Source organism: Magnolia sinica, chromosome 14 (assembly GCF_029962835.1).
Source record: "Magnolia sinica isolate HGM2019 chromosome 14, MsV1, whole genome shotgun sequence".
NCBI lineage: Eukaryota > Viridiplantae > Streptophyta > Magnoliopsida > Magnoliales > Magnoliaceae > Magnolia > Magnolia sinica.
The window spans coordinates 71,746,986-71,760,806 of NC_080586.1; the positions used below are offsets into that span (position 1 = coordinate 71,746,986).

Consider the following 13,821-nt stretch of genomic DNA (forward strand, 5'->3'; position numbering starts at 1 on the left):
CCAATTTCATCTTTTATTACGTTTCTGCCACTCGCGTGAAATTTCTTCTTTTCGCCTGTTCTTCTTTCGATCTGAAGATCGCGAGCCTTCTTCATCTGAAATTGCAAATCTCAATCCGTTCGATCTTACTTCTCTCTGCTTCGTTTCGATCTCGAAACCCTAATCGCAAGAAGTTAGGAGATTTTCCATGTGCTTCTCGGCATAAAAATCTCATTCTTTTGCGACATCAGTCGAACATTGGACTCTTTTCGATCTCAGAATCGTTCTTTTCGCAAATTTCTCCTCCTTTGTCTTAAATCTTGTTTTTAGCTGGTTTTGGATGAAAAATCAGTGATTTCTGCTTCGATTTTTAGAGGTTTCCTGCTATTTTAGCGCGGAAGTTAGAGTTTTTGCTCTCGATCGCAAGATCTTGAGCGAAATCTGCAATTTCTGCTCCTTCTTGTATCGTACATTTCGTTTTTTTGGTTAGTATTTGTTTCTGCTTGACATTTCGTTTGTTATTTTTTTAAGCTAAATTTAGCGGGAAAAGTTAAGGTTTTTGCTTTAGATCTCAAGATCTTGAGCAAAACTATATATATATATATTTTTTAAATCCCCTTTTAATTTCATTCTCTTTGCCACTTTCAGTAGCAAAACTAGTGGTTTCTGCTGATTTTAGTAGAAAATTTAGTAATATCTGCTCTATAAATTTTTTTGTGTGGATTTAATGTGTAATATGAAGTTAAGTAATATCTTCTTTTAGTCTCAAGACCTTTGATTTAACAGAGAATTCATTGGTTTTCGCCTTTGTTTGCTCCGGTTTTTTTTTTTTTTTTTTGCAACTTTTACCTTTCGTCATTTTATCGTGAAATTCAGGTGTTTTCTGCGCAGTTTTAATCTCAATATTTTTTTTTCGTAGCGTTCTGTTCTGTTCTGTACCCCCGCGAACGCCTCAAGTGTGAACCTTCCTTGCTAAGATGCAGCCAGATCAGCGAAGAAAGGTAATTTTTTAAAAAATAAAAAATAAAAAATCCTCTTCCTTCAGTTTGGGACTGATTTTGGTGGTTAAGGATTCAATTATTATCATTTGCATCCTAATTTCCATTGTGGGTTTTTTTTTTTCAATGTTCTGTGGGTCTTGCTCATGCAGTTATGTTTGCTTATTTTGGTTATTAGCTTCAATTTCATAGTGTTGGAATATCACTGAATTCAGTGTTACTTGAGGTTGAGGAAATTTTGTGAAATTGGTTGAACATATGGTTCTCAATTTTTAATTTATTTTGGTTGGATTTCTTTTATTTATTTTTTAGATACTTGGAAGGAGAGATGGACCATGTTTGTGGCAATTGTCCTTTCTATATATATATATATATATATATATATATATATATATATATATATATATATATATATATATATATATATATATATATATATATATATATATATATAGTGAGAATTCTATCAGAATTCCATATAAGTGGGCTATGTTTGGTGATCCAAACCATTGAATCTGCCGGGACACCAAGCCACTGTCAAGCTGCAATGCCCCAAAGGGTCATCTGGTTGGAAGGTACTGACCCTTTGATATGATGACCTGCATATGGATGGTTATGAGGAAAATACAGCAATGGTGTGAATTCAACAGGAAAAAATGTCAAATATTGAATGATTACTATCTTCCAATCTTAGAGACTTAGTGGGCATTCTCCAGAAAAAAAATGAGGCCCATCAGTCACGAGATCAATGGTTTGGATAGCCTAACGGTGATCCCCACACCTATGTAACACGCACATCAATAAAAGTCGGTCTATAAATCCACTGATCAGAAGGATCTTATAATGCTTCCTCGCTGGGTGTCGTGGATGATCGTAGCTCACAAATCTATTAACTCCTTTATGTATGTGAACTGACCTTCCCTTTCTAAGGTAAAAAAGAAAACAAAAAAATAATAATAATAATAAATAAATAAAGAAAGAAAGATAATAAAAAAAAAAAAAATTCAATCGCGGGTCTGTTTCTTTCTTGGCATGCTGGCGGGGTGGAGAAAAACAATAGATCCCGGTGGAGGGTTGCTATGCTCGCCGTTCTCTGGTCTCTTTGGGGTGAGAGGAATAATCACTGTTTTTGCAATAGTAGTTCTTATATCGAGGTGATTAGCTTGGCTAATTTGTGTATTAGGGATTGGGTGCCTCGAGTGGTTTGTATTTTCCTTGTTTTCTTTCTGTTTTGTTTCTCTTTTGGCATGTTGGCTCTGAATAAACTGCATTATCTTTCAAAATAAATAAATAAATAAATCATGATTTTGTGTAACCCACTCACTCGTAACCAGTGTTCTTGTATGGAGAGTCGGAGACTAAGAACTTCATTAGTTAGGAGTGAATTTGTTCAAGTTAAAGGCAAGGGGAAGGCCCAAAGGGACATGGGTGGTGGTAGTAAGAAAAGGCTTGATGACCTGTGGTTTTAATGTTTTATTGAGGATATGGTCTTTGGTAGAGTGGAATGGTGGAACAGGATTCGTGTATCCGATCCAATTATTTGGGGTAATGCTTAGATGATGATGATTCATAAATTTTGTGGAGTACATTTAACAATAATTTGAATTCAATCCATGTTTCAATTCTCATGTAAATTCCATACAATGTTGGAACTTCATGGAATTCTTTTCATGATCTTTTCATGTTTATTTTTATGTCTTGTTTGACTTTGATGAAATCTTACTGTATCTCTACTAGTAACATTTCATGCACACCAATTGGGTTGAAACTTGCTGGCATCCCATCTGCATAGTGGTGGTTTATTTGGTCTCCTTTGTTTTTGGATCATGTTAAGTTTATTCCATGGCATCAATTGAATTTGTCAAACTAATTCATGGTCTGCTTCTTGGAATTCGGTGGTGCAGGCACCCTTGGAAGTGGACTTTTTCACTGAGTATGGTGAGGGTAGCAGGTACAAAATAGAAGAAGTGATAGGTAAAGGAAGCTATGGTGTTGTTTGTTCTGCATTTGATACACATACTGGGGAGAAAGTTGCAATTAAGAAGATCAACGATATCTTTGAACATGTCTCCGACGCCACACGCATACTTCGTGAGATAAAACTTCTTAGGCTCCTGCGTCATCCGGACATTGTGGAAATCAAACACATCCTATTGCCTCCTTCAAGAAGGGAATTCAAAGACATATATGTTGTTTTTGAACTTATGGAATCCGATTTGCACCAGGTTATTAAGGCTAATGATGATTTGACACCAGAACATTATCAGTTTTTCCTTTATCAGCTTCTTCGAGGCTTGAAATACATACATACAGGTGATCTAATGCTGCCAATCTCTTTGTTGGCTTAGGAGCTTCTGTTAGCATAAATATAACCTGTTTCTTATAGATACAAGCATGTTTCACTGTTCATCCTATGTCGACAATAGTCCCAAATGCCAAGTGTGAGGCTGTGAGCACTAATTGATGTCATGCACAATTACATCTGGCAGTTTGATTAGCATACAAATGATTATGACATCCGTATTCTTCAAAGAATATGAAAGGACTCTATTTCATGAAAGATCTACACAATTTCCCGAATCATCTTGGCTTTCTTCTTCAAAATTGACTATGATCTTTTGGGTTGCGTTACAGTGCGGTGAGGGTTAGAAAATCACCACATGCATCTCTGCATAATTTTCATCAAATGATGTTTTATTGATGAATAAATTGGTTAATGTCCTTTGAAAAATAGTTTGTGCCTGATATTATTTCTTGTAAATCAGGTGGCTGCTAACTCCTTTCACTTCTTTGCATTCTAACTTGTTCCTTCTTTCCTGGCTTCATATGTTCGTGCAGCAAATGTTTTTCATCGGGATCTGAAACCCAAAAATATTTTAGCGAATGCTGACTGCAAACTCAAGATTTGTGACTTTGGTCTTGCAAGGGTAGCCTTCAATGATACTCCCACTGCAATATTCTGGACGGTATATTTCTTGACAATTCAATATAGGATGCTTTCTATATTTCACCTTGGTCATCAGCTTTGTTCTGTCTACAAAAAAGTTAATGGTCCTCTGTAGCACAGAAATTCATGGCTTTTCATTTCATTTCTTATGCTTTTACAGGACTATGTTGCAACAAGATGGTATAGGGCTCCTGAATTGTGCGGATCCTTTTTCTCCAAGGTGGATGAATCTCAGTTTTCCATTTGCATCACATTATTTTAGACTTTTAATATACCCCCTTTGTTTATGGTGATTGTTACTTCTATTAGAGCTTCATATTTGAACTAATATATTTTGTCTCATGGTAAATTTGAAGTTTTTATCCTCTTATCTTTCAGAACAACTATGTTTTCTATTCAATACATTTGTTTTTGTTCTTAACTTTCTTCTTCTTGGATACGGCATATAATGCCGATTCCAACCCATCTTGCAGCATCATGCTTGAATGCGGTACTCATTGCCAGCTTCCTTCTTGATTGTTCTATTTTACAGTTTACCTTTGTTTGTGCTGCTCGTTGTTGACATAATACTGTAAGATGGATAATGCAGAGTAATTATTTTATATATATATATATATATTAAAAAGAGCTATAGGGAGGGTGTTTCCTTAACAAATAGAGCTCCTTTGCACACCCTCCTTTGCAAGGGTGAAAGTGGACTGATTGGCAACTTCCAAAATTAAGGAAAATGAAATGTAAGATGATAATGCAGAGTGATTTATAAAACAAAAAAACAAACAGCTATTAAAAAAGGAGAGAGTTTCCTTAACAATCAAGCTCCCTTGTGCACCCTCCTTTGCAAGGGTGAAAGTGGAGTGATTGGCAACTTCCAAAATCAAGGAAAATGAAATGTTTATCGTACTGCAATGTCCTTGATTTCATCAATGATGAAACTCAATTTCCAAGGTCTTTAGGCTTTGTTCAACACCCAAATTATTACAATTGTGGATGTTCCCTCTATGATCAGCAATTTAGCAGGCCTTGGAAAGATTTGGAGAAGATCTGGAGTTCTTCCTCCCAAAGAGCCTTGGATTGGTGTCAAGGTTATCAATAACCCCAGTTGGACTTGAGAATATCTCTTCGAATATCAACTTCCAATCCTCTGCAAGGGTGAAAGCGGACTGATTAGCAACATTCAAAATTAAGGAAAACAAAGTGTTTACTGAAATGTCCTTGATTCCATCAGTGATGAAACCCAAATTCCAAGGTTTCGAGGCTTTATGCAATACCCAATTTGTCACAAGCATGCATTTTCCCTCTGTAGTTTAGGATTTTGCAGCCCTTGGAAAGAATTGGAGGAAGATCCATAGCCCTCCCGAAGAGCCTTGGATTTGGAGTGAAAGGTGATCGAGCCCAGTGGGACATGAGAATACTGCTGTGATATTCCTCTGCTCATAAATAGTAAAAGGAAACAAATATCTAAAATTGTCTACACACCAGCTGGACTCTCAGAGGTAGAAAATCCTTCAAAATTCCATTTCCAACTCCCCAACTGCATGGAAGATTCCTTTTTGTTTGGAGCATTCAATCAAAGGATTGCTTTCGAATTGTGAAAGATGCCAGCTCCATGGAATTCATTTCGTGCAGGAGACAAGAGTCCAGTCCACCCCACCATCCATTCTTAATCCTTGTGACAGTCACCCATGGGGGACTCGGTTTGCGTGGTGCACGAGAGCGCTATGAAGAAGACTGGAGGAAAAATAATCTCTGGCATCCACTTCCATATCCTTCTATCCTCCCATTCTTGAAATGAGCACCTCTTCAAGCCTTGCAAAAAGATTTAAACATTCTGCTTCTCATCTAAGATAATCTACTATCTCCACCTCTTCAAGCTTTGCAAGAACACTTTTTTCATCCTTGCAAGATAATGTAGTATGAATTGGGGTTGCTTTTGAACTCGTTTACATTCACCAACAAATTTATTTAGTGACCTACAAGATATGGAACCCAACTAGGCTTCACAAGCAGGATAAAATCTGACAGGCATCATGATGTGTGTATCATAAGGATCTGGTCATTCATGATCTTGGGCAAATAGGTCCATAGTTATTTTGTGTTCATATTTTCCGATCAAATGCAGCCAGTGCCCATAGCTCTGGCATCTCATCTGCTCCTCTTTATATCCACTTTAGACACTATGACCATTGCATTCACCATAGTCACAATGAACTGCACTTTACTAATGCCCTAATTGGAAGAGATGGCTGGAATGTTTTCTGGAAAGCTCCTTCCAGTAAAGAGAGTGAATATTGTTTCTGCAAGAATAATATATTTATCTCAACTGATCAAATCCTTGTTCAGACAACCAATGAAGAGTTTGCCAATTCTCTTACTGATCTCTGGCGGTCAAATACAAATTTTTAGATGATTACATAAACTGCTAGAGCCCAACAAATTTAAGAAACAATATCCAGACGCTACAAAGTGTGGTTTAGACTCTGTTACATTTCAATCCTAGTCCTTGTTAAGGCTTAGAACCATGAAGGAAGATTATTTCACATTCCAAATGCTATGTATGTAGTCATATTTTGTTTCATGGTTATCTTGAAGGAGTTCAGTGGTGGTGGTGGGAATTGTTGTCCTTAGAAGAGGCAAAATTCATGGAGAAACGAACCTTCATTATTATGTTGGAATTTGGAAGTTTTTGAGGACTTTTTTTTTTAAAACCTTTTGAGGATGAGGAAACTTTGTTGGCATAAGTAGATTGAATAAATAAAATCATTGGATGATTAATGGTTAAGAAAGAATTTCATGGTGCAAGGGCTTTGGACAAATTACTGAATTGAAGGAAAAAGTAGCAAGATGAGAAACCCCTTGAAGCGACTTCTGGAAGATAAATTTTGGTCAGAATTTGCTGGAAAATCTAGGGTGTCCGGCAGAGTGGTTACACATGAGAATGATGCAGTTAAATGTTTCCTGGAGCGACTGGGTGGGTGGATTTAAATGACAAAGCATGGAAGCAATGGGAAGAGGCATGGTGGTTTAACGTTTCATCCTTGGGCTGAAGTGTGATAGTGGAAGGATATTCACTGCATGTCGCTGTTTGGGCTTTGCATGAGGGTTTGGACCCCCCTAGCCCTAGTGTTTATATTTGATTAGATCTGGATTTTAGCTTCTTCTTAGAGTGCCTTGTGCATCCATGTTGACAGGGTCGCTGACTCCCTTCCAAAGGAAGTAGTCTTGAGGCCAGATCGCCATATGGGGCATTATTTGCCCTTCTTTGATGTGTCTTTCTTTTATCCTTTCATAACTTTTGTTACTCATCAAAGAAAAGTACTGTGAGTTTCTAAGAGTATGCTTGTTTCTTTGCGTACTTTTGCTGACATATGATTACTGGTAAATAGTGAGAGAGCTTCATTGTATACTTTCTCAATGTTGTAGTAAGTTCTCATTTCTTTCACTAATTGGTTACAGTACACCCCTGCAATTGACATATGGAGCATCGGCTGCATCTTTGCTGAACTTTTAACTGGGAAGCCTCTCTTTCCTGGGAAAAATGTGGTCCACCAGTTGGATTTGATGACCGATCTGCTGGGAACACCTTCAGCTGAAGCCATAGCCAGGGTATGTTTCCTAACTTGGAAAATTTGTCTTAACATGGGTGTAGTTGTGCATATTTATTTATAGACTTAAGAGCAGACACGTTTATTTTTCAAGTAAAGTTGATTTATGTTACCAATTGGTCTTCTCTTTACAGGTGCGTAATGAGAAGGCCCGAAGATATTTAAGTTGCATGCGCAGGAAAAAACCTGTACCTTTATCGCAGAAATTTCCGAATGCAGATCCCCTTGCCCTCCGTTTATTAGAAAGGATGCTTGCATTTGAACCCAAGAATCGACCTAGCGCTGAAGAGGTACAGTGGCATGCTAATACTGAGTGGAAGGACCCCCCTTTTTATTTTATTTCTCTCCTCTTCTCTCAATCCTGAGGATGCATGCTCTGTCTAACGAAGCAAATTTGTGCCACAAGGTGTCAGGCTTTGGCAGATCCCTATTTTAGGAGCCTGGCCAAGGTTGAGAGGGAGCCTTCTGCTCAGCCAGTCACGAAGATGGAGTTTGAATTTGAGAGACGAAGGATAACAAAGGAAGATGTAAGAGAGCTCATTTACCGAGAAACTCTTGAGTACCATCCAAAGATGCTGAAGGAGTTCTTAGAGGGAACAGAACCAACGGGGTTCATGTATCCTAGGTATTGACTCCCAATCTCATGAATTGTGATATGCAAAGTCCCAAAATTCCCAAGTTCCCAAGATCTACCCTTAGAGGGCTGTGGTTTTTACTGTGCATGAAATCCCAAAAGTAACACCATTCCATTTTCTCTATGATTTTTATACTGGACAACTTTTTGGCACAGAACTATTGGAGAACTCTTTTGATTTCCATAATTGTCCTCAGGTTTTCAAATTTATATAATTTAGTACAAGGTATAAATGCAGATTCACTTATATTTATATTTGTACACCTATAGGCGTGATCTAGGTGCGGATGTGAATCCACATACAGTAGGTTGAATGCAAGCCTGCACATGCATGCATGGGGAATGATTGTGCATGTATGCATGTGCTATCTTTCATGCTCCTGTGTGTTTTCACGGGCATTCACACAATTTTGGTTGTTTTACATTTATGTGCAACACAAACATGTTGATATTTCAGTTTCCCTAGAGGCTTCATGTGCAACTGGTGTGTTTCATGCCCATCTTTAGCAATGGCCAAATTATACATGAAAACCATATGTGCCGCACATGGAATTCCAAGCTCTAAATGTTAAAATTGGAACTACAACCTCCACCATGCCACCTGAAACCCTTAACTCACAAGCATAGTTAAACTGAAATGCTTTGACTCTTGAGCTTGACCCACAAATCCTGAAGTCTGAGACCCATACTAAACGATTCTAGAACCCACTCTATTCTCCTTTGTCACTGAACTTATACCTTGAACTCCGAAGCTGGATTCCTGAATCTTAAAGAGACGTTAAACAGAAAGAATAGGATCCTCAACTTGAAGCTTTGCACGGTATACTCTAGTTTTCCATTCTGACAAGTGGCCAATGGTTCAGCAGTCCATACCATGGGTCAGTTGTGACCACCATGGATGCTCCATGCCCCAAAACTTTCCATTTTCCTCTGCTTCTGCCCCAAATCACAAGTGAGATTGTATAAGAAGCAGGGTTTTCAAAATGGATATGTAATGTTAATGGTGGGAACCATTACGCGTTATGGGACTGTAACAGCCATTACATAAAAAATGGCCCATGATGGTCTGTTATGGGGCTGATACAGATTTTGTTTTTTAAAAGCCAGCTGTTACGGCCACCATTACCGTTATCGAACACCTTGATAGGAAGGTTCTAACATCTCCTTGCTGCTGCGCTATTGTGTGGCCCCGGGAACTGGGATCTTTTAAATATATCCTTAAATGCCCATTTCTGTAACCCTCCTACTTAACCTCTTTGAGATCATCATTCTAGAATCTTCAATGTTATGCTGAGATCCTGTAGCCATCACTTTTTACTCTAAACCAACAGTTAAAATGTTTATGGCTGGCATTGCTTTCTTTTATAGTGCCGTTGACCAATTTAAGAAGCAATTTGCTTACCTTGAGGAGCACTATGGAAATGGTGCGACGGTGGCCCCACCTGAGAGGCAGCATGCGTCCTTACCCAGGTATATAGATTTCCATCATGTTCAATGCGTTTTCTCATTATTTGGAATCACCGAAATTGTTGATGCAACTTTCTATGTGCAGGCCATGTGTGTTCTATTCAGACAACACGGCACATAATCCGGCAGAGGTCACTGATGATATGTCCAAGTGTTGCATCAAGGAAATGGAGAAGCCGCAACCAGATGGGAATTGTGGAATTCCTGGGACGAGATTTCCCCTCCAAGTTCCCCAGAGAATCCAAGGTGAAGTGAATTCCTTAGAATGTCAGCATTTGTCAAGTTCCTTGACACTCAATGTTTTTTTTCCCTTCGCTAATCTCCATACAATTTCACTACTTAATCTACCATCGTACTTTGGGAGGATTACTGAAGTTTTTGTCTCTGAAAACAACTTGATAAAACGAAATCCGATTCTTTTGAATTGATAGAAGAATCGATCTGATGCTAATGATGCCTTCAATTTCATTGAAACGAAAATTTTAAGTACTGGGTGTGGTCATGTTGGAAGGTGCCTGCAGCTCATGAACAAGAGAAACACTACATATTCCTGTATCTGGCAGGTTTTAGCATGAAGTATGCAACTGTTGTAGCCTATAGACACCATGGCTTGGACTATCCGTATCATATTTGTCCAACATGATATGCAATAAGCGTTCAATATCAGCCTGTCCCCAAAATTTGTCTTGTATAGGCCTGTATTAGCAATACATGCCGTATTGGCACCAACACGGGTCTGATTCGGACAATACAGCCATAAAGACCAATTTCGATTTTTTGTTTTTCAAAAATTTCCTTATTTTTCCATTTCTTTTTTCATTGCAACCATGGAGATCTTGGGTATGAAAACACATGATTTGAGTGGGATTCGAGAATTCGAGAAATGGACAATTTCGGGAAAAACTTGGAAAAAGGGGTAAACCATCATTATTATTATTATTTATTTCATTTTTTTCATCTTACTTTTGTTGTATTTCAATATAATGGGCCTGAATCCATCAGATCATGTTTATTTTTTTTTTCTTATTTTTCATTGGGGCCTATTTGGTTGACTTTGAAGTCAAGCTGACAGGACAAACAGCAGTAGTATCAAAGAATTTGCTTATACACCATTAAATAGGTATCCAAAACTCGCAAAAAGACAAAAAAAAATAATAATAATAAAATAAAAAGGAAATGATAATAAAAAAAAGAAAAGGAAAAAAAAAGAAAGAGATAGATTCCCAAAATTTTCATTTTCCCCCATTTTTATGATATTTTCCATAATGTTTTGGCCTAGAAGAAATTTTGACCGATCTGGCCAGGTACGGTATGCATTCAATACTAATACAATATGCATGTTTAGGTCATTCTAAAAATGCCTAGGGATAGGGCATGGTGTGCTATAACGGCTGTTACGAGGCTGTAAAGGCCGTTACAAAAAGGTAATGGTAGCAACCGTTACATGTTACTGGGTCGTAATGGCTGTTATGGAAGAAAATGACCCGTAACTGCCGTTGCAGCCCCCTCCACCCCCCGTCAAGGCTGCAATGGCCCCATAATGGTCCATTATGGGGCCGATATAGGTTTATCAAAAAAAAAAAAAAATTCAATTAAGAAAAAGAGACCGTAATACCCGTTACAGCCCGTATCGTAAAGGTAATGCCGGGGGCTGTTTTTATTGCCATCATTACTGTTACAGAATACCTTGGGATAAGGGGGTTTTAAATACATCATTTCTGTGGTGGCAGATGCTATTTTGCATCTAGTTCTAGGATAGAAAAAGTCGTAGAACCTTTTGACTGATTCAATGATAGATAGAGTAATTGCTTTTTTTTTTTTTTAACCGGTTAGTATCATTGATCATGGAAATCAGTCAATTTTGTGCTAATCCAAATTTCTTTGTAGTTTTCTTTCTTTTTGAGGAACTTGCAGATACTCATGGAAGTGTAGGATTTTTAATCCTATTCTCCCCATTGTGTGGCACTTTGGCATGAATGGGAGATCCATGCCATTCATCAGGGCGGTGTGGCCTGGGAACCAGCCTAGTCGGTCATCAGATGGGCCATGCATGTATGATAGAATTGGATGTTTAAAAGGAATCTATCAATGATCCACATCCAGCTGACATTGTGGCCCACCTGATCAGAAAATCCTTTGCTTTGGGCCATGGTATGTACACTGCCCCCTGGATGGCCTGGACATTGCACACACATGCCACATTAGCAAGCATTGAAATAGGACCAGATTATCCTACTCTCATGAATTGTCTAGCAAAGTCCTTTTCTTTGATTTCAGTAATTTAACATCAACCGACTTAGGGTTCATTATCAATTCAAATCCACCCAATAACCATTGCTTTCATTACATAGGTGGTGCCGCAAAGCCTGGAAAAGTGGTTGGTTCAGTGTTACGTTACAACAACTGTGCAACAGCAGCACAAGAGGCTTACGAACAAAGAAAAACAGTGAGGAACCCAACAGTCATGACTCAGTATCCCGCATCCAGCTGCTCATATCCCAGAAGAAACCCGAGCTGTAAGAGTGATGTGGGGGAGGAGGGGATCGAAGGATCCAACTCAGTTCAGTCCAAGCCTCAATACATGGCGAGGAAAGTGGCCACAGCTCAAGGCGGAGCTGGTGGTCCCTGGTACTGATTCTGCATTGGCTATTTGATGCATTTCAACATTATGTTGCCAGCTCAGTAGCATGGTCACCTAGCCCAGCGGTTGGTATTGTATGGCCTGCAGATGAGGATGTTATTGTCCACCCAAATAACATGCTCCATGATGGCATATGGAACTTGTACGGCATCTCGACTTGAACATCCAGCAGAGCCAATATAGATGGACCATAGCCCAAAATCAACATTGTCTGATGATCCTAACCACAATTGGAGAAGTTGGGGAAAATGGAACTTTGTCCCCAGCTCTGGCAGTTGTAAATGCAACTGATGTGATTTTTGGGCTATGGCCCATCCATGATGGTCCGCGCTAGACAAGAGTCCAGACATCATGCATGTGTGACAGGTTTTCTATTAAGTGTGATATTCCGGCATGATGATAATAGCAATCCTTTATAAACCAGTTGGTTTTTACGATAACTTTTTATTCTGACCCAGCGCACAGCTTGTAATATATAAGGGTTTCTTCCCTTACTGTTGGGAAGAAGAGGTTACTTTGAGAAAAGAAGAAAAAGAACATTTTCAGATGAGTGGTGGGTAGAATACCAGTCTGTTTGATCATTTTCCTGATTTTCAGTGAGAACTATAGACAAAAACGTTAACCTCCTTTCATCCTGACTGTTAATTCGATGCTTGTTTTTCTTTTAAATAAGAACCTGCCAAAAGATTGCATTTTTTTATAATTTTTTTTTTCCAATTTTCTTTTCTCTTTTCTTTTCTTTTCTGTTCCCCTCATACAAAGGGACCCTGCAACGGTCACTGGCCTCACCTTATTTAAAAGGACTGGCGGTGGATGGGTTTGTTGAGTATTTTCAGGTATTTGAAATGCTCATGGTGTCAGTATTATGTGCTCTTGTAACGTTTGAAACTAGGCCATTTAACCCTGTATTGGCAGACATTACCTTTTAAAGGTCATGTAGATAGGGATTTTATGAAACAAGATTATGGGGTTTGTTTTGACTGACATTGGCTCGCAGGAGATTGAAAAAGAGAGGCAAGATGCGCCCTTCAATGCTATAAATGGGTTCTCTGTTGTGAAAATCGTTGCCGTGCACAGCATGCACAGGTTTTCTATCCTGATAGATGGGTCCCATGTAAGGTAATTCGCTCTCAATGCACCATGGATGGAATGTCCTGAAAATCTTATAGTTTTGATTTGCAGCTGATATATGGATGGCTGGAAGGGATGCATCAAATGATCTACTGGAAAAGGTCCCAGCAAATTGGGAGAATTCAGGGCATGATCCATCTATGGTGGGATGCAATATGATTGACGAAAGCAAAATTGCAAAAAGTAAGGCATGGTGTGGACATTTTTTTAATGGGGCTAATCTGCTCTCTGCGCCTGCTTGGCATTGACTGTCCTGGCTCGTGCCTCTGCTATCCAGAGAGACTTGGCCAGGGTTCCTCAAATGAGCCTTTTGCTTGTCTTGAGAATTGGTTAGGTTCATCAAAAGAGCATTTTCTTCAGATTTTTGGTTGACATGGTTGAGTAATTAGAGAACTTGGAATATGGATTTTTCTGATCGAATG

The 13,821-nt window shown here is 38.7% G+C and overlaps 1 protein-coding gene across 1 annotated transcript; it reads left to right on the forward strand.

The window, feature by feature from the left end:
* Nucleotides 1-913: 913 nt before the first annotated feature.
* LOC131226138 (mitogen-activated protein kinase 15) lies at nt 914-12,898 on the forward strand. Its single transcript, XM_058221848.1, has 10 exons — nt 914-980; nt 2,882-3,290; nt 3,816-3,943; nt 4,085-4,144; nt 7,378-7,527; nt 7,661-7,816; nt 7,940-8,151; nt 9,529-9,630; nt 9,713-9,873; nt 11,979-12,898. Exons 1-10 carry the CDS (start codon nt 957-959, stop codon nt 12,260-12,262), a joined length of 1,686 nt encoding a protein of 561 aa, XP_058077831.1. The 5' UTR covers nt 914-956; the 3' UTR covers nt 12,263-12,898.
* The last annotated feature ends 923 nt before the right edge of the window (nt 12,899-13,821 follow it).